This window comes from Sprattus sprattus, assembly GCF_963457725.1.
Source record: "Sprattus sprattus genome assembly, chromosome: 4".
NCBI lineage: Eukaryota > Metazoa > Chordata > Actinopteri > Clupeiformes > Clupeidae > Sprattus > Sprattus sprattus.
The window spans coordinates 19335530-19355304 of NC_137923.1; the positions used below are offsets into that span (position 1 = coordinate 19335530).

General features: G+C 43.1%; 1 protein-coding gene across 1 annotated transcript; it reads left to right on the forward strand.

The window, feature by feature from the left end:
* Positions 1 to 396: 396 nt before the first annotated feature.
* On the forward strand, positions 397 to 19689 carry upf1 (UPF1 RNA helicase and ATPase). Its single transcript, XM_080837706.1, has 24 exons — positions 397 to 713; positions 1439 to 1575; positions 1682 to 1771; positions 1878 to 2045; positions 2879 to 3059; positions 3361 to 3522; positions 3859 to 3946; positions 4443 to 4541; positions 6248 to 6356; positions 6843 to 7002; positions 7491 to 7609; positions 7840 to 8004; positions 8758 to 8872; positions 9017 to 9160; positions 9384 to 9597; positions 10025 to 10142; positions 10432 to 10588; positions 11013 to 11155; positions 11435 to 11609; positions 12547 to 12628; positions 13082 to 13243; positions 15356 to 15579; positions 15983 to 16105; positions 16421 to 19689. The coding sequence occupies exons 1-23, from the start codon at positions 543 to 545 to the stop codon at positions 16100 to 16102; spliced, it is 3303 nt and encodes a 1100-aa protein (XP_080693832.1). The 5' UTR covers positions 397 to 542; the 3' UTR covers positions 16103 to 16105; positions 16421 to 19689.
* The last annotated feature ends 86 nt before the right edge of the window (positions 19690 to 19775 follow it).

Consider the following 19775-nt stretch of genomic DNA (forward strand, 5'->3'; position numbering starts at 1 on the left):
GGTAAGCAAAACAAACTTTGACTGGTATATGTAATTTAAGTAACATGTATGCCTCTACACTGTCTCAAAAATAAATATTCTTGATTATAAATCAACTTTCTCAAATAAATATCTTGATCCTCAAGATTTGTTATTTATTTATTGACATGGAGCCAATTATATGCTAGTACTCCTATACAGAAATATAGTTTAAGTCTTAATGATTATACCTATAGCTTAAATTAATGCGTTGCTGAGTTAATTGAATCTATGATTTTTTTTTTTAATCGCAGGTAGCCTACTGACACTTGCAGCTGTTTTTTTTTTTTTTTTTGTAAACGTCACTGTGAACATGTGTACCACGTGTTTGTAAATGTGGTGCTTGATGTTACGTCACCATTTCGAGTGGGAGTTGAAGCTTTCGAGCTGTATGGTTTCATTTCTTAAATATAGATCGATTTTTCGACAAAGGTCACGTTACAGTGCGAAATAGAAGGCCTTTTACGTTGCGTTGGATTGTAATTGCCTTGGTTTTTGGGTTAGTAATCGCGGTTTGAGAAGAAATGAGCGTTGAGGCGTATGGGCCGAGCTCGCAGACTCTAACCTTCCTGGACACCGAGGAAGCGGAGTTGCTTGGAGCAGATACCCAGGGTTCGGAGTTTGAGTTCACCGATTTCACCCTGCCAAGTCAGACTCAGACACAAGGGCAGACTCAGAGCCAGTTGGACAATCAGGTTTGTTCCATCATTTTATTTTAAACGTTAGTTTCATACTCTACTTCTAACATCAAATCAAGTTAGCCACACCAAACATTCATCAGCTAAAGTAGCTAGTTAGCTGCCTGGATAGCTTGCTAGCTAGCAACTGTAATTGCCTGCCGTGCTGCGCATCGAAAATGGGCATCCGTGTTGCCAGATAGCTAACAAGGATAGCTAGTTTATTAAGCTAAATGGTTAGCTGTGTTCCTCAAGTCGCCGAGTAGGTAGATAAAGAAGTACATGCACGCTGATAACCTGACAATAATGGCATGCTATGAAATGGTATGGACAGTATTGTCATCCAGCGTGGTCGTAATGGAGGAAGCTGAAATGCGTTGTTATGTTACACTTTCCCGCTAAATGAGTGAGAAGTCACTGTAATGTCTACGTCGCTGCCCAACTGTATCAACGCGCTTGTTGCAAGGAGATAACAGTGGATAGCTAGCGAACATCAGCGTCTGATAAGAACACGTAGATGGGCTGTAAATCTTCAGTAATGTGAGTCGTGCATTAACAGTTTCAGTGCCTGCTGGCTGACTTGGCTAGCGAGGTCCACCTTGCTAGCAGTAGCTGTCATGGTTTCTGTCTCCATATTGTTTTCTGCATGCCAATTTTCACACTGTGATAACATCCGGTCTCGTCATTGGCTTAGCCAGTTAGCCTAAAACTTTTGACTTGTTGACGATGTCAAATATTTGTAGGTAAATGGTCCTGATGGCGTTTTGCAAAATGGTGACGACTCTGTTGTGAAAACAAGTCAACTTCTTGCCGAACTTAATTTTGAAGAGGATGAGGAGGACACATACTACACGAAAGACCTCCCGGTGCATGCATGCAGGTAGGTAATGCGAGTTCTATCTGGAACGGTTTTAGGTAACGGATTGTGTCCGCTCTGCGTTTTGCTCCGTGGTGATTAACATGTAAATGTTGTTGCCCACCCGAAGCTACTGTGGCATCCATGACCCAGCCTGCGTGGTGTACTGTAACACAAGTAAGAAGTGGTTCTGCAATGGACGTGGTAACACATCCGGCAGGTAGGCTGACCCGGTGTTGTTTGAAATAATCCAGACAACTGTTCTTACCTCCATTGATGAGGAAATTGGAGTGTGAATTAATTGTTGTTTACCTTTTTTTTTTCAGTCATATTGTGAACCATCTGGTGAGAGCTAAGTGTAAGGAAGTCACTCTGCACAAGGATGGGCCCCTGGGTGAGACTGTGCTGGAGTGTTACAATTGTGGATGCCGCAACGTCTTCCTTCTTGGCTTCATCCCAGCCAAGGCAGACTCTGTGGTGGTACTGCTGTGCAGGTAGGGAAAAGGACCAGGGCAGATAGAGATAGTGGCATTGAAAACGAATACCTTTGTCTGTCAACTCAAGAGGAGGACGTTTAAAGCTTGTGATGAGATGCTTGCAAATCCCGAGCTGATGCATGTCCATGGAAAGCAGATTGATAAGTGGTGTGAGGCTGGGGTTAGATATGATAGGCATGGGACATTCATTCTAATACAGATCTGTGAAGAGCAGAGTGATGATGGGATTAGATATGGCAGCCACAGGGTTAACTCATGTTTGGATGGAGTTTGTGATGAGTCTAACAAATGGGGCAGTGGCTCATAAAAGGCAAACACCGCCCGTATTGCTACATTTATTTTAGAAAACAAATATAACTTGAGTATTTTGAAACTAAGTCAAGCGTAGACTTATAGATAGACTTACTACATCTCCAATCCTACACTGTGTCAGTGATGGTTAACTAAAAAACTAAAAAAGTTCTGCATGTAGCCTATACCTGTACACATCTTATGCAGGAAGTTTTGGCTGAAAAGGCTGGTCCGTGTATTGTCTAAGTAAGGTGGTTACATGCAAGTGATTAGTTAGCCTATGGACTTTTAATGTTGATGTTTATGAAATCCAACTTCATAACGATTTATGGAAATACTGTGTTTTTAGCTTTATGTAATTGCTTGTTACTGAAACAATAACTTCTTCCGAATGTTCCCTCCATTTAAATTTCTGTCCGTTCCAGCAAATCATATGTAAACAAAGTAAAGAAAGTCATTATACATTTGAATGTGGTTTTCCTTTTATTATGTTGTTATTATTTTTGTATTTCATTTTTAATATTTGTTTGCGTCCATAGGCAGCCCTGTGCAAGCCAGAGCAGCCTGAAGGACATCAACTGGGACAGCTCCCAGTGGCAGCCGCTCATCCAGGACCGCTGCTTCCTGTCCTGGCTAGTGAAGATCCCCTCCGAGCAGGAGCAGCTCAGGGCGCGTCAGATCACCGCCCAGCAGATTAATAAATTGGAGGAGCTCTGGAAGGTACCTGTGCGCCAGTATAAGCGTGTCAAAGAGCCCTGATGCTCATGGCTTGCGTGGTTGTTGTAGGTGTATTATGTATTCTGATGGCCTTGTGATATTATCCCTGTGCACTCTTTCCATCTCCTGGGTTTGTGTTGTAATTTTTTGTTGAAAACACTGTCTGGGGAGAAAGAATTATATACAGAATTGACCTGCAGCCAGACAGTCAAGCACTCTGTGTTTTAAAAGCAGTTATTAAAGTTTGCATTTTGTAGTATATACAATGTGCGGCTCTTCACTTTATACATGGTTTTGATTCCAGGAAAACCCCACAGCCACGCTGGAGGACCTTGAGAAGCCAGGGGTGGACGAGGAGCCGCAGCACGTGCTCCTGCGCTACGAGGACGCCTACCAGTACCAGAACATCTTTGGCCCGCTGGTCAAACTGGAGGCCGATTATGACAAGAAGCTTAAAGAGTCCCAGGTCAGCTCACACTGCCCCCTCAGTTATATATTTGATATATTGTTGGGTATGATGGACACTGATATAGAAGGAATAATAGTGTGTGTTGCTTGATACTGGATGTTGTTAGTGAAAATGAGACTGCATGGTAACTGTGCATGAACATACAGGGGACTTGAATAAAGTTTAACGGACAGCATGTTTCCTCCAATTCTTCTAACTGAATAAGTCCTTAAAATCCTTCCTGTTTATTATATTTAAAAATAACTTTATGCAAAAATGATAAAGTTTATAATTTTCTTAACGTTAAATGTCTTGTTATTCACCCATCTCTTGGCTTTCTGTCCCTCCCTACAGACCCAGGATAATATAACAGTCAGGTGGGACTTGGGGTTGAATAAAAAGAGGATTGCTTACTTCAGCCTTCCCAAGACGGACTCAGGTGGTAATACTTTTTTTGTAACGTCCTCTTCCACCTCCTCCTGTTCACCAGTGGCTCATACCCATTCCATCTCCGGCCTGCTTCTCCATTCGTGTGCACGTGCACGTGTGCACTAGTGCCCATGTCATGTCTGTCAGTGTTTGCAAGTGCTGTGTGGCGTGACAGTGGTACTGTAGCAATTAACCGAATTTAGTACTTAGACTGTGTCGCTTACGATTGCTTACGGTTACAAAATTATTGATCAAAGGATGCATCCAGCTGTGTTAATTCTTCTCTTCTTTTGTTTTCATTTCATGTCTTCACTTTCTCTTCCCCCCCCATTCTCTGCCTCCATCTTTCCCTTTGTTCGCTCCCTCTGTCTCTCTCTTCATTCTCTGTATCCCATCCATTCTATCTATCAACATCTCTTCATTCTGTCCCTTCATTCTATCCCTCTCTGTGCCTTTTCCTCCTCATATTTTCTGTTTTTTTTCTACACCTTTCTTCTCTCTCCTCTTAGACATGCGACTGATGCAGGGTGATGAGATTTGCCTGCGCTATAAAGGAGACCTGGCTCCGCTGTGGAAGGGAATTGGGCACGTCATCAAGGTCCCAGACAGTATCCTTATCCTACCCGGGTTAACTCATGGCCCAATATTATTGCGTTCTTTTTCCAATGATGTCCATATATCACTACACAGGTGAGGAAGAAAAGGTATACCATTTTAAAAATACAAGTTAGGTCAAGTGCACTCCTAATTCCAGCCACTGACTGTGAAAGGCCCTATTTGATGGAATGTCTTCATCACCTCCAGTTATAATTATGTTACATCACCATTATCACTCTTTCAAGAACCTTGAACTGTCCTGTGTTTGAAATCTATTTGGTGTCCATAATTTGTCGAGAGCAGATAAAGCACAATATATATATATATACAGTACTGTGCAAAAGTTTTAGGCAGGTGTGAAAAAATGCTATGAACTAAGAATGCTTTGAAAAATGTAAACAATAAATGTTTATTTTGTATCCATTTACATGGTAAGACTGAGCACAGCAACAAGACACAACGTAGTTATACTGCATCAGCAGGGTCTCTCCCAAACAAAGATTTCAAAGCAGACAGGGGTTTCAAAATGTGCAGTTCAAGCTCTTTTGAAGAAGACGTTGAGGATCGTAGACGGAGTGGTCAGCCAAGGAAACTTAATGCAGCTGATGAAAAACACATCAAGCTTATTTACCTTCGAAATCGGAAGATTTCAAGCAGTGGCATCAGCTCAGAACTGGCAGAAACCAGTGGTACCCAGGTACAGATATTTACTGTCCGGGGAAGTCTGGCCAGAAGTGGTCTTCATGGAAGAGTTGCAGCCAAAAAGCTCAACCCCGACAAGGAAACAAGGCCAAGTGACTGAACTAAGCACGAAAACATAGAAACTGGGGTGCAGAAACATGGCAGAAGGTGCTCTGGACTGATGAGTCAAAATTAGAAATATTTGGCTGTAGAAGAAGGCAGTTTGTTCGCCGAAGGGCTGGAGAGAGGTACAATAATGAGAGTCTGCAGGCAACAGTGAAGCATGGTAGAGGTTCCTTTCCAGTTTGGGGCTGCATTTCTGCAAGTGGAGTTGGAGATTTGATCAGGATGAATGGTGTCCTCAATGCTGAGAAATACAGGCAGATACTAATCCATCATGCAATACCATCAGGGAGGCGTATGGTTGGCACCAAATGTATTCTGCAGCAGGAACATAACCCCAAACATACAGCCAATGTCATTAAAAACTATCTTCAGCTTAAAGAAGAACAGAAAGTCCTGCAAGTGATGGTATGACCCCCACAGAGCCCTGATCTCTACATCATCGAGTCTGTCTGGGTTTACATGAAGAGACAGAAGAATTTTAGGAAGCCTACATCCACAGAAGATCTGTGGTTAGTTCTCCGAGATGTTTGGAACAATTTACCAGCAGAGTTCCTTCAAAAACTGTGCGCAAGTGTATCTGGAAGAATTGATGCTATTTTGAAGGCAAAGGGTGGTCACACCAAATATTGATATAATTTAGAATTTTCTTCTGTTCCTTCACTGCATTTTGTTAATTTATGAAGAATTGATGAAAATAAACGGTTAACACTTCCATTTTTGAAAGCATTCTTAGTTTACAGCATTTTTTCACACCTGCCTAAAACTTTTGCACAGTACTGTATATTTAAAAAAAAAAGTTGTCCCAGCCCTATTATTCAGCCACACATTGCTGCCACATGCCTCAGGTGTTAGGGACAACTTGGGTTCTTGGCTGCCTGTTCTATTGGATTCCTTGACAGAGACTGTACAGATTATGGAGATGAGATTGCCATTGAGCTGAGGAGCAGTGCTGGAGCACCTGTAGAAATTCCACACAACTTCCAGGTTGATTTTGTCTGGAAGTCCACCTCCTTTGACAGGTAATTTCTCAGTTTCTAAATTTACAAGCATGACCAAATGTGTGTACTGCTATTAAATTGCGTAAATAGACAAATACCGCTTTCAGTTGGTCTCTATAGCAAGAGGTCACACTGCCATTCTCAATTCACATACCTAGTGGTCCTTTGGACACTTGATGTAGGGTATGACATTTAGTTAGTTATTAGGTTTGTCTGTAATCAGTAATTGGTTATTAAGGTGAGTCTGTATTCAGTAATTAGTTATTAATCTAGTAATTGGTTAATCATGGTGAGTCTGTTATCAGTGATGAGATACTAATTAAGGTATGTATATAATCCTGATGCACTTATTAAACAACATCCACTGCTATTGTGTATGCAGTTTTCAATTTGTGTAAAGAGGTCGCTCTGCATATCTCAACACTAAAAGTCATGAACTCTGTGATGTGCTCTTACATGAGTAAGTGTTTTTGCCTGTGGTCTAATCCTGAACTTCCTAACCTCAAGGATGCAGAGTGCCCTGAAGACCTTTGCTGTGGACGAGACATCCGTGTCGGGCTACATCTACCACAAGCTGCTAGGCCACGAGGTGGAGGACGTCATCATCAAGTGCCAGCTGCCCAAGCGCTTCACTGCCCAGGGTCTGCCTGACCTCAACCACTCTCAGGTGAGTTGAGCTGCATCTTTGTGCCACAGCATACTAGAAATACATGGAGGACTTCTTTGAGAGCTTGCTTTGGGAATTGTAGTCCATAGTTCAATGGTCATAGATATAGACATAATCTTTCCTTGGATTCTCAATAGCCACTCCATACCATGTGATGAGAGGTGTGCTCAGGATACATGGTGTAGTTCTTTGCAAGAGTGTCATGAAGTCCTAATTCTATTCTCATAGCTGTCTTCAGTGCACAACTAAATGTTTGATGTCTAACACTTGATATCAGTAACCAGAAATATGCATGCTGGTATCCTTAAGAATAAAAATAGTAAACAGTGATGCTAAAACATCAGTTTGAAAGGCCCAATTCTGACTAGACTCCTCATGGTCGCGTTTAGGATTAAAGGTTTGCAGCGGGTCTGCGCAGTTAAATCTTAAGTGAATCGGGGCATTGGTTAGGTACAATGATTGACAGCTAGGTGATTTTTGTGTCACAGGTCTACGCTGTGAAGACGGTTCTGCAGCGCCCTCTCAGCCTTATCCAGGGCCCGCCCGGCACCGGCAAAACTGTCACCTCAGCAACCATCGTGTACCATTTGGCCAGACAGGGCAACGGGTAAGACGTGTCGACACAGCATTTTCAGTTCACCATCCTGAAGACCTCGCTGCACAGGTCTGCAGGCCGCTTTTTGTGTGTGTGTGTGTGTGTGTGTGGTAACACCCTTGTGTGTGTGCACGCATATGTATGTCTCTGTGTACATGCATATTTGTGTATGTGTTTGCGCTCATGTGTTTGCTCGTGTGTGTGTGTGTGTGTGTATATGTGTGAATGCTCTGTACCCGTAGGCCTGTGCTGGTGTGTGCACCAAGTAACATTGCGGTGGACCAGCTGACGGAGAAGATCCACATGTCGGGGCTGAAGGTGGTGCGTCTGTGTGCCAAGAGCAGGGAGGCCATCGACTCACCCGTCTCCTTCCTGGCTCTGCACAACCAGATCCGCAACATGGACAGGTAACCCACGCAGACTTTCTAGGGAACAATAATAATAATGAGACTTTACCACACAGAGCTGCATCTAAATGGAGCATGAACCATATCATAACCTAAACACCCACTGTGCCGCCCTTAGTCACACATCTAAGTTCCAGGTTATTTTATACAGATGTTCTTTAATACGCCTACAAACACAGACGCTAGTACACCTTAGAACTGTACAGAAATGAATGAAAGACATAAGGCAATTAATCATGTGTTCATAAACACAAGAACAATCTTAAATGTCATTAAAATAATAACCAAACAAAACATTACATACCACTTTTGCCTGCTTGTGGACTAAGAGGGATTTAAAGCTTGTAGTTCTTCATAGAGCTTAAGAGAGAATATTACCGCTTTTATTGTCTTTACCAAGTTAGCTCAATCTTAGCTAAACTCTTGCGGGCATCCAACTGTCAACAGGAAGTGACGGGTTATATGCATTATGGGAAATTGAGTCAAACATTTGAACAGCTGAAGTAACTCAAAATATCACATAGTGAAGACACATTAAAAACTTTTGTGACTGCAATTACACCCACCATTGAATAATAGGAATACAGGATAAGGAGTGGCGAGGAAAAAACAGACAAGTATTAAAAAGGACAACATATCTCATACACATAGTTGACAATATCAGCATGAGAAATGGAGATGCCTCTCCGTTAGCGCTGCTGTGTCTTTGAGAGAATGTAAATTGTTGTGTGTGTGTGTGTGTGATGTTTGTAGCATGCCTGAGCTCCAGAAGTTGCAGCAGCTGAAGGATGAGACTGGAGAGTTGTCTTCCTCCGACGAGAAGCGCTACCGGGCCCTGAAACGCACCGCTGAGAGGGAGCTCCTCATGGTAAAGCCCAACCACACACACACACACTCTTGCTTATTGTCCAAAACTTGCGGTTTCTTATGTGTGCACCACCTAGAGTGATGCCCCTCTGATAACAAGTGCTGTGCGGAGCATAATCTCTATGATGATTCTGCTCCTGACCAGAATGCAGATGTGATCTGCTGCACGTGTGTGGGAGCAGGGGACCCGCGGCTGGCTAAGATGCAGTTTCGCTCCATCCTCATCGACGAGAGCACCCAGGCCACGGAGCCCGAGTGCATGGTGCCTGTAGTGCTGGGGGCCAAACAGGTAAAGCAGACAGGGGCCTGACCTCTGCTCGCATACAGTTGTATGCAAATGTTAGGACATCCCTAGGCATCTAGGCACTTTGCTATTTTTTTAAGTGAAAAAGGAGTGCATCAGATGGTTTTCTGATGTTAATGTTTTCATCTAATTTATCTTAACAAAAAAACAGCAACAGTAATTTTACCATGTGCCCAGATGTTCAGGCCTGTGTGTGTTTCTTGTGCAGCTGATCCTGGTGGGAGACCACTGTCAGCTGGGTCCGGTGGTGATGTGTAAGAAGGCGGCTAAGGCGGGCCTGTCCCAGTCTCTGTTTGAGCGGCTGGTGGTTCTGGGCATCCGTCCCATCCGCCTGCAGGTGCAGTACCGCATGCATCCCGCCCTCAGTGCCTTCCCCTCCAACATCTTCTACGAGGGCTCACTGCAGAACGGAGTCACCGCTGGTACGGCCTCTGTCCATCTATCTAGCCGTCTCTCTTTCCATATATTCTCTGTCTCTCTCTCTCTCTCTCTCTCTCTCTCTGTCTCTCTCTGAAGGTATGACATTTATTTGCAGTATTTTTATGGTCCTGAAGTTAGTTGTCGAATGTGTCTGTGAGAAGAGGGCTACCCTTTGCAGCTCATTATGGCATTTCCTGTAAGGGGCTACTGACCCTAATAGCACCAGTCGGATTTCAAGTCACACCTTTAAAATGCTGTCAATATTGAATCGTTTGCACCACATTAAATCTACCCTCTTGTTCATAAACGTCAAGGCTGTGCATATTATGAGTATCCAAAGAGTCACTCTGCCTGAATCTGTGAACACACACATTTTTACACCTCTGTGTTCGTGTGTGTGTGTGTGTGTGTGTGTGTGTGTTTGCGCAGCGGACCGCATGAAGAAGGGCTTTGACTTCCAGTGGCCACAGCCGGATAAGCCCATGTTTTTCTACGTGACGCAGGGCCAGGAGGAGATCGCCAGCTCAGGAACCTCCTATTTGAACAGGTGCCGTACGCCGGCTCACCTAGCCCGAAGGCTCTGTAGTACCCTCACTATAGAGTCACAGTGCCAGGTCTTCAGTATGCCTGGGTTTGGCACTGCTAGTGTTTAGAGCCATGAGGGGTTGAGCAAAGTGAAAGGATGATTTCCTTTCCTTATTAAGAGGGTAGCCAAGATTTCCACGTTGATGGTTGATGTAGTGAATGATGTTTACTGTGAGACGTTTAAGGTCTTCTTGGATGGTGTTCTGAACTTGAACCCTCCTTTTTTTTAAATATTTTTTTACTTTGTGCAGGACGGAGGCGTCAAATGTGGAGAAGATCACCACCAGACTGCTTAAGGCAGGTGCCAAGCCTGACCAGATTGGCATCATCACCCCTTACGAAGGCCAGCGCTCATACCTGGTGCAGTACATGCAGTTCAGTGGCTCTCTCCACACCAAACTCTACCAGGTATACACCTCACACTCCTCACTGTACTCTACTGGATATACACCTCACACTCCACACACCTTTTATTCCTTGGTAAAGTTCTTTTCATACTGATGCTACATCAGCCTCCTAGCTGCTACTATAGGCAGTTTTAACTCCCTGGCTGTTAAAAATCACTGATATTACTACATAGCAGTGAGGAGTTATGCTAATAAGGGATGAGCTCTGAATGAATGGAATACCCATCAGCTTTGGAGTATTCCACTGAGCTGTGTTATAAACCTTTTGAAGGGGTGTCGTGTGCAGAAAAACAGAGTGAGACTTTAACCATTTGTAATATTGGTACAGATAGTGCTGTAGTAACGTCCAAAGAATCTGAATGAATTTGTGGACGTTGCACAGGACAGTGGTTAAGTGGCCCGTACCGTTTGTCTGCTATCTATAGGAAGTGGAGATTGCCAGTGTTGACGCCTTCCAGGGCAGAGAGAAGGACTTCATCATCCTGTCCTGTGTGCGAGCCAACGAGCACCAGGGCATCGGTTTCCTCAACGACCCGCGCCGACTCAATGTGGCCCTCACCAGGGCCAGGTTAGTCTCGCCACCAGCTGGGTCCATGTGGAGAAAACATGTCCTTTTATAATCATACACCGCGATAGAATGGTACTTTGAGTCAAATGTTTCAAATAATTGGCAAGAGCAGCTCGACAGTGACATTGGGTTAGAGGTTGGAAGAAACGCCACTGGTCACATGCGCAACAATTCTCACATGATTCTTGCGTACCTCAAGTTCCACATTTTAAGAAGCCCGTTAATCTAAAAGAGCTGTGGGTAGCCATTGGTCACACCTGTACACCTTCAACTGCGCAGGTACGGCGTGATCATTGTGGGGAACCCGAAGGCCCTGTCCAAGCAGCCGCTGTGGAACCACCTGCTGAACTATTACAAGGAGCAGAAGGTGCTGGTGGAGGGGCCCCTGAACAACCTGAGAGAGAGCCTCATGCAGTTCAGCAAGCCCCGCAAGCTGGTCAATACCATCAACCCCGTGAGTATCTTCTCACCAGTCACCAGCAACCCACTCAGTAGCCAGCTCCCTGTAGGGGAGTTTTTTATAGTAGTGACTAGAGCTGTGTTTTCCGATTTTTAATCGATTCGCATATTAATGACCGATTATCGATTCGTACGTCCAAAGATCGTTTTTTTTTTTTTTTCAAGCATAATAATAATGCACTGGTTAGTGTCCCAGTAGAAATCCACTGTTGCAGATATAGTCACCTCAATGATGTCCTCCATTTATTGTCCTGAATTATCTTTCTTGAAGGTAGATTGACCCTTAACCTTTTCATCAGTCTTCCAGCCATCAGTAACTACCAATACTTGTAAGATTTGCTGTTTAATATTGATATAATAATACTAGTTTTAATATGTTGCTTCTCTACACAATCATGAAGTGAAGGAAACGGTTCAAATACATTTTTCATTTTTAATAACATTAACCCCCGGATCGAATCGAAATCGGATCGGATCGGAAATCAGATCGAAATCGGATCGAAATCGGATCGAATCTGAGAAAATCGGAAAAAAATCGATTCTGAAACTTCAAAATCGGAATCGAATCGATTCTTGAAATTTGAATCGAAACCCAGCTCTAGTAGTGACACCGGTAACCGAGTAACAACACTGGGTAGACCAGGTTTCCAGTGATCAGATGGCTGACTGGCTGGCTGACTCAGATTGGCTGACTCTGATTTTGGCTTTGTAAAATGCCTCCTATTGACAGTATTGACACTCCTGTATGCTTACATGGCCTCTACACTTGTGTTCTAGTGTCAACAGAACAGACAGACAGTCAGACAGTTACTTCTGTGCTGGCAACATGAATTCATCTCATATAAAAGAAGGTGTTAGGACACTCTGGTGTTTGTGACTGGGGGATTCTTCTGCATGCTGTGGTGTCTATAACCATTTGGTGTGTTTCACAGGGCGCCCGTTTCATGACCACAGCCATGTATGACGCCAGAGAGGCTATGATCCCAGGCTCTGTGTACGACAGGAGCAACGCTGGTGAGTGTCTTAGCACAGGAATGAGTGTGGGCATGGCCTTACAGCTATAATAGCCTCTGGGTTGATGTCCAGGACAAAATGGAGCTGTTAAAGTTTGGGATATTAATGGTTAATTCTGTCCAGCAGACTTGAAAGTAAGGTTTATTTTGGGAAAGAGAGAATTGTGGACGAAATGGGATGTGTTTATTGGAGAAAATGTAGCCGAATATGTCATTTGTGTCCCAGTGCTGTTTAACTGAAGAGACATTGGATCATTGCAGTTTTCAGTTAACCAGTGTAGTTTAAAACCGCATGTTGCTGCTTTAGTCATGACTGAGTTATTATATGTAGGTCGAATTACTACTGTGTGATAAAAATAACACTGGTCTCTAGTACTAATGGCCTGTGGAAACTAGTCTACAGCACACATGAAATGAAATGGAAGGTGATTTGTGTGCCGTTATGCCCTTGCAGGACGCCCATCAAACATGTACTTCCAGACCCATGACCAGATTGGCATGATTGGCACAGGGCCAAACCCCATAGCTGCCATGAACATCCCCATCCCCTTCAACCTGGTCATGCCCCCCATGCCTCCCTCCGGATACCTGGGACAAGTCAACGGACCATCAGCAGGTACAGCCACTTCAGTCCCAATTTAACATCCACAATTCAAGATTAATTTGCTAAATTTGGCGAGCAGAACAGTAGTGTAGTGTGGGTAAATGGTGTGTAAAGATGTGCACATGTGTGTGAACAGAGGAAATGTTCGAGAGAGCCAGGTGGGAAGGCATAGGTAGCTTATTATATAACAGGCACATCTAGGCAGGTGTGACCAATTAACCAATAATCCCTTCCGTAGCGATGCCTATACACATGGAGTGGCACCTGTTCTGCTCTCCTTGCTCATGTAGTCCTTTGTAAGAGGAGACGAAGCCCAAGGTTTGCATTACTCACTGAGTGGCTGAGGGAATTATATAGTTCTGTATGAGCTTTGTTCATGGTCCTTCTGTGTTTCCTCAAAAGCAATATCAGGTTTTAGTTACCAAGTCAATGAAGGCCTAAGATAACCAAATATAACCACTGAACTGACTGCAGGCTGTTCTCTTTGTTAGTGGTGATGTTTTTTACCGGGAATATCAGGCTTTAGTGAATGAAAGTGTATGCTTAGAGGATGACTCATTCAGTACAGTACATACCAGTGGCGGCTGGTGGTTTTTAAAGTGAGGGAGGAAGGACTGTGCGCCTGGTTGCCATTGGCCTGCTTATTCCGTTGGTGGCATAAGTATGTGAGATACAAGTTGTTTCAGGGTGTTTTTGTCGCCTACAGTACTACAAAATAGCAGGCAGGGATACAATTGATACAAAGCCACCAGTGTGGCACCATTGTACTTAAAAAGCTGGTGGGCTGCATGTCTTTGGACTAGACAAGGCCAGAAGGAAAGGATGCAAAGCCAATAAGTCAAATCAGGCCTACTCTTGATTTGAAAAACTAAATTCTAAATTTTGGGCCTACCATTTGGCCTATTTTCCCCCTTAATTACTAAAGCTATTAAGGTTATTATTTGACTAATCTTATTTTCAGCTGAGATAGTTTAAAACAAATTAAGACACAAGACCAAAAGTGATGCCATTTAAAATGCATCATGCTCTGAATCATTCACTAACATCCTTTCCACAATATTAAACAACAAGTAACAAAGCCAACAAGTAAGAGAACATTATTTCAGAACTATTAACATTAACATCAGATTATGCCAGATTATTACAGCTATCACTCAAAGTAGCCTAGTATGAGGCCAATGCCCAAATTACAAGTAGGCTAATTACAATAGATACGAAACACATCGCGTTCTGAAACATTCATTAACAATTTCCATTCAGAATTTCAGCTGAACGTGAACAGTCAGACTAACAATAGGCGTATGAACGATTTAAACAAAACAGTGCAGCCGATTGTTTTTTTATGGTACCAGTGAGCTATAAGTATTTCGCCTACCAGTTAGCATTATACGGCAGCGGTTTTACCATTGGGTTTAGTGACTTGGATTTTTGGATCAGGTTTCCCTGTTGTTTTGATACTAACCTTCTCTCTGTAGCTCAATGAATGAAACGGTTTGTTCAATAAAAAATGAACAATATCTTCGTTCTCCATTGCACATCCTCTTTATTTGCAATCTTTTTTAAGGGTGACATGTTATCGATATCCCTCTGCAGAATGGTTGAAGAGGGAAACTTCTTCGGTATTAATGTCGAATCCCCTCCCTCCAACGCCAAATCCGTTATTTATCGGTTAAGCGATGTTGGCGCAGACTCAGACGCTAGGGAGGTCTTTCCTCCCCTGGGCAATGTAAGTCAATGAGCCCCAAGAACCGCCAGTATCAGAGACAGATTACATTGATCTCAATGGGAGCCAAAGGGAGGACGTCCTCCGTGCAGTAATTTCTTGTTACGATAGGGGGTGCTAATGTTATTTTAATTCAGGGAAACAAATTATAATATGCATAGTATTAAATACTGATATCAAACTGCATTTTTAAAGGAGTTTAGTCAGTTCAATTTCAAAAATACATTCTCAAAAGTTTGGGGAGGTTCTTCCTCCGTTTCCTCAATGGAAGAACCTCCTCTGGTACATACACATAAATGCTTTAATACCAAAAGAAAATCTATTAAAGTTTCACCCTGCTTTAGTCGCCTAGTGAATGAAAATGCAAGCTTTAAACGCATGTGCTGCATCTCCTCTTCCAGGCCGTGGGGCTCCCAAGGGGAAAATGGGTGGGCGTGGTGGGCGCCAGCGCAGCCGGGGGATGGGTAACCACGGCGGCGGTCAGGCCACCATGTCGGGCAGCCAGGCGAGCCAGGACTTGGTGTCCCAGCCATTCTCCCAGGGTCCCCTGACGCAGGGCTACATCACCATGAGCCAGCCCTCTCAGATGAGCCAGCCAGGCCTGTCCCAGCCTGAGCTCTCACAGGTGAATAACACACACACACACACACACACACACACACACACACACACACACACACACAGTGTGGTTAACATCTCCAGTTCACTTAAATGAAGTTCCACTTTCAGCAGCTTGACATACTGTTCACTTCATATAAAAGTCATTAATCAAACAGTTCAATTTGTTTTCTACACATCACTTATTGTTCTTGCACACAAAGTTAGAAAAGAACAGTTTGACAATTGACAGTTGTCTATAGTAGTCTGCTGTTTTGGTGAGTTTGTTTGTTTTTGTTGTTGATCATTGTTCCTGGAAAAAGGCTGTGATGACCTAAGATCTCTCTTACATTTAGCGAGAAGCAAAGTCTCTCACAAACATCTCTTGGGGCACTCAAACTTACCAACTGTTTTGGTTCTCCCAAAAATAGGATAGTTACTTAGGTGATGAGTTTAAGTCTCAGATCGACGTGGCTTTGTCCCAGGACTCCACCTACCAAGGTGAAAGGGCATACCAACATGGCGGAGTGACTGGTCTGTCGCAGTACTAGAGTGTAAGAACCTTTTTCTATTATATACCAGCCAACACACACAGCTCCTCTCTTACATACATATTAATATATAAAACATCTGTATTACTTATTTATGATCATAACCATACTTACGTATATGTAATACATGTATGTGTGTGTTTTTGGCCCATAAAAGTCATATGTCATTAGAGAATTATGTTTTATCTAAACTGCAGTCCTGTCGTGTGTAATATGCAGTCCTGACGTGTGTAATATGCAGTCCTGACGTGTGTAATATGCAGTCCTGTCGTGTGTTATATGCACTGTCTTGAGCAGTTATGTGTTCTGTTTCTGCAGGTTGTTGGAGAGGGAGCTAGGCTTATGCTGAGCTTAGTCCCTCAGCATTTTAAATCTGGGTAATAATAACTAAAGACCAACCACGGATGCCCGTTTTCCACTGTTATAACTGACGCACCATGGTGTGAAAGCAACAGGAGAGAGAAACCAACCAATCACCTGAGTGAAAAAAGAGAGAAATCAAAAAGAAAGGGATAGCTGGACAGGAAGAGAAAGGAGAGAGAGGAACAAAGAGGAGGAGAACCAGGCAGAGAGGGAAGGGAAAAAGAGAGAGAGCGAGGGTGTAAAAGGGAGAAGCAGCTGCTTGCACGCGACCGCCGATTGGACGAAGAGGGGGACCCGTAGGACTCGGGGACGTGCTGTGGGAGACAGACAGAGGGACAGAGGGACTGAGGGGACACATCTAGGATCCACCTGGGGGATAACAAGATTGTACTAAAGAGAGAGAGAGAGAGAGAGAGAGAGCGGGAAAGAGAAAGGGAAAGAGAAAGAGAGAGTGGGAAAGAGAAAGAGAGAGTGGGAAACCGACGAGGAAAGAGATGGGACCCACTCTCTTCACCTCTTTTTGGACAGGAAGCCCACCCCTGTCTCGTCCTCTTCCCCACCGCCACAACAAATCCCACTCATCCGCCAACCCCACCTTGACCCCTGACCCTTGCCCCTCTCGACCCCCCCAAAAAATCTGCGAGGAGTGAGTGGCGGTCCACCAGCCTCCCTGCCTGAGCTGAGAGACCGAGAAGACTCAAGCTCTCGCACAGTATCGCGAAAGTTCACACTTTCGCTTGCTATGAGCTGAGATAGATAGACAGACAGAGAGAAAGAAAGAAAGAAAGAGATGGAGGAAGAAAGAAAGAGACACAAGAGTGAGGGCAAAACTGCCTGAAGCAACCCATCTGGGGAAACTTTTCTTCTAACGCCTCAAAGTTGATCCGAAGTGCTTCCAGGTTCTCATGAAGTCCAGCACACGTTTGAGGGGATGGCGTTTGGTTTGAGGGTGCTGAAGTGATCGAGTGTTCGAATCTCATCTCAAACAGTTCTGTGCTGCGCCGCGTCACTGAAGGACGATTCAACTTTGAGGGGAGTTTTCCACACGGAGTCTGTTGTCGCAAAAGCGGAAAGCTTAGCGTGTCGCCAGCTTTCCAAACAAGTATTTCTTTTTTAGGTGATTCACTAAGGAAAAGGGGTAGTCTGATAGTGGCTATAGGGGTTTTTGTTGTTTTGTTCTTTCTTTTCTTTGTCTCGAGATTTAAGGGGCAAAGTAATGCGAGACAGATTAGATTATTTTTTTTTTAAGATTGATCATTTTCTTTCACCAAAATGCTGAGGCACGGAGAACCCACTGGCTCGCTTATTTTTCTTTTTGTCGGATCTCCAAAGCAGCCTTGACTTCACGCCACCTTTCCCACGCCTATGCCCACACAGTGCTCGTCGAAATGCCAGCATCGTTCACTTGCAGCATCTTTTTCAAGATCTTTCCAAAAGGTAGAGTTTTAACACACCTGAGAAAGGTACAGAATCTGCGCCACCAGGCAGACGGTGTGACTTTTCTGTAAGTGTATGTGAAATAACACGCATGACAGTTGTGTGGACCGTGGAATGGCGGACACTGATGTTTTCGATGTAAACTTCTTGCGAAGTGCAGTCAATATGCTCTGGTTAAGGCAATCATGAGTTGTTTGTGTTACTGTGACATGCATTTGAAGGTAATATTTTGAATCGCTGGTCTTCTGTTTGAAGCAAACAAACAAACAAACAAACAAACATTCAAGCACCACTTTGTAATTTGACATTCTTGAAAAGATTATTTAAATCAAAGACTAATCAGTGCTTGTGACATTTTTCTTCTTCTAAGTAAACATTTTTGGCAACAGTTGCGATTGATATTTGTGACATGAGGAGAGACTAGAAGGGACTTTTGTTTAAAACGTTTGGATTTGTTTAGTCGCTGTTTTTGCTTTTCTGTTTTACTTTATAAGTCGCAGTGCTTATAGTGAGTGAGTTTGGCCAGTAGCTTTAGTATCTCCCAGTTGATCCTCCTCATTTTTTATTTTTTTTTAATTTTTGCTGTGATTTTGTAGTAGTAGAATTGACTGCTGTTCAGAATTCTTGGTGTTATTCATTTTGGCTATCAGTATCATACACAGACTTGTTCACTGTAATTAATAAATTGTCATCGCCTTACATCATGAACTTATGGAACAGTCTACAAGACTTGTTTTGCATCACCTTACAGTTTTAGTGGTCTTGTCTGTATCTAGAAAATGGCATCCATTATTTTAGGATGAATAATCTATCCCATCTTTTCCCAGCCTATGGGCTGTGCCACATTCATTCTAGTCATTTGTTTTTGTGATAGTCATTCCAAATCGTCCAATAGCACTTTCAACTGTAGAACTCTCCATTGCTATGACCCACTGTTTAAGCAAGCAGGACTCACTTCCATTCAGTGTTTCTGATGGTGTTTCATACTTCTGTTAGCTTTATGTCTCCCAGTGACAATCATCACCATCTATTTGTGTTGAAGATGGCTCAACATTGCCAGATGTAGTTGTAGTAGTGACTATTGAATGTGTTACAGTTTGTGTTACAGAATGCATTACTATCCGCATTGAGATAGTAGGATTTGATTGGGGGGGGGGGGGGAGACGACAAACTAGGGTTTAACCTCAGTCGATGTTCATGATACCAAAATGATATATTGATAAATTGTATAGTTATATATTGTAATTGAGAGAATGTGAGAACAAAATCTTTATGAAGCACTGGGAATGTTTCTATGTTGTCTCTTTTCCCCCAAAGTTATCATTTGTAGCTTTTTTTATTTCCTCAGTGGACTTCATTACAGATCCTAAGCTTAATTAGCTACAATAATGATATAAAACGATCACGTGCCCATCATGAAACATGAACTTTTAATGAAATGTTCAGCCCAGTATAAATGTCAGTTATGAAACGAAGCAGGGGGTGGCATTAACATCTACAGCATAATTTTATCGTAAACAATTACTACTCAAACATACTCAGATGAGATGTTCTAATCCAAATATACCTGAAGTCTCTTAAAACCATCATACACAAAGCATATGTTTGACAAATCCATGGTAATAACAAGTAGACAAGTCTACTTATTAGAAGAAAAAGCATTATGTCGTTTTTTCCACCTTAAGTTCTCCATGTTGGTTATACTCAATTGAAAGGCAAAGCTGAGATTTCATTGCATTGCAGGATCTTGTCACTGATTCCCCTCAAGCTATATGTAAAGTGTTTAAATAAAGGCTTGATTTTGCTTATGTTGAATATCAAGTTGTCCGAGTTTATTTCTTTACTGGATTGTGAAGTGTATTTATCTTTTTAT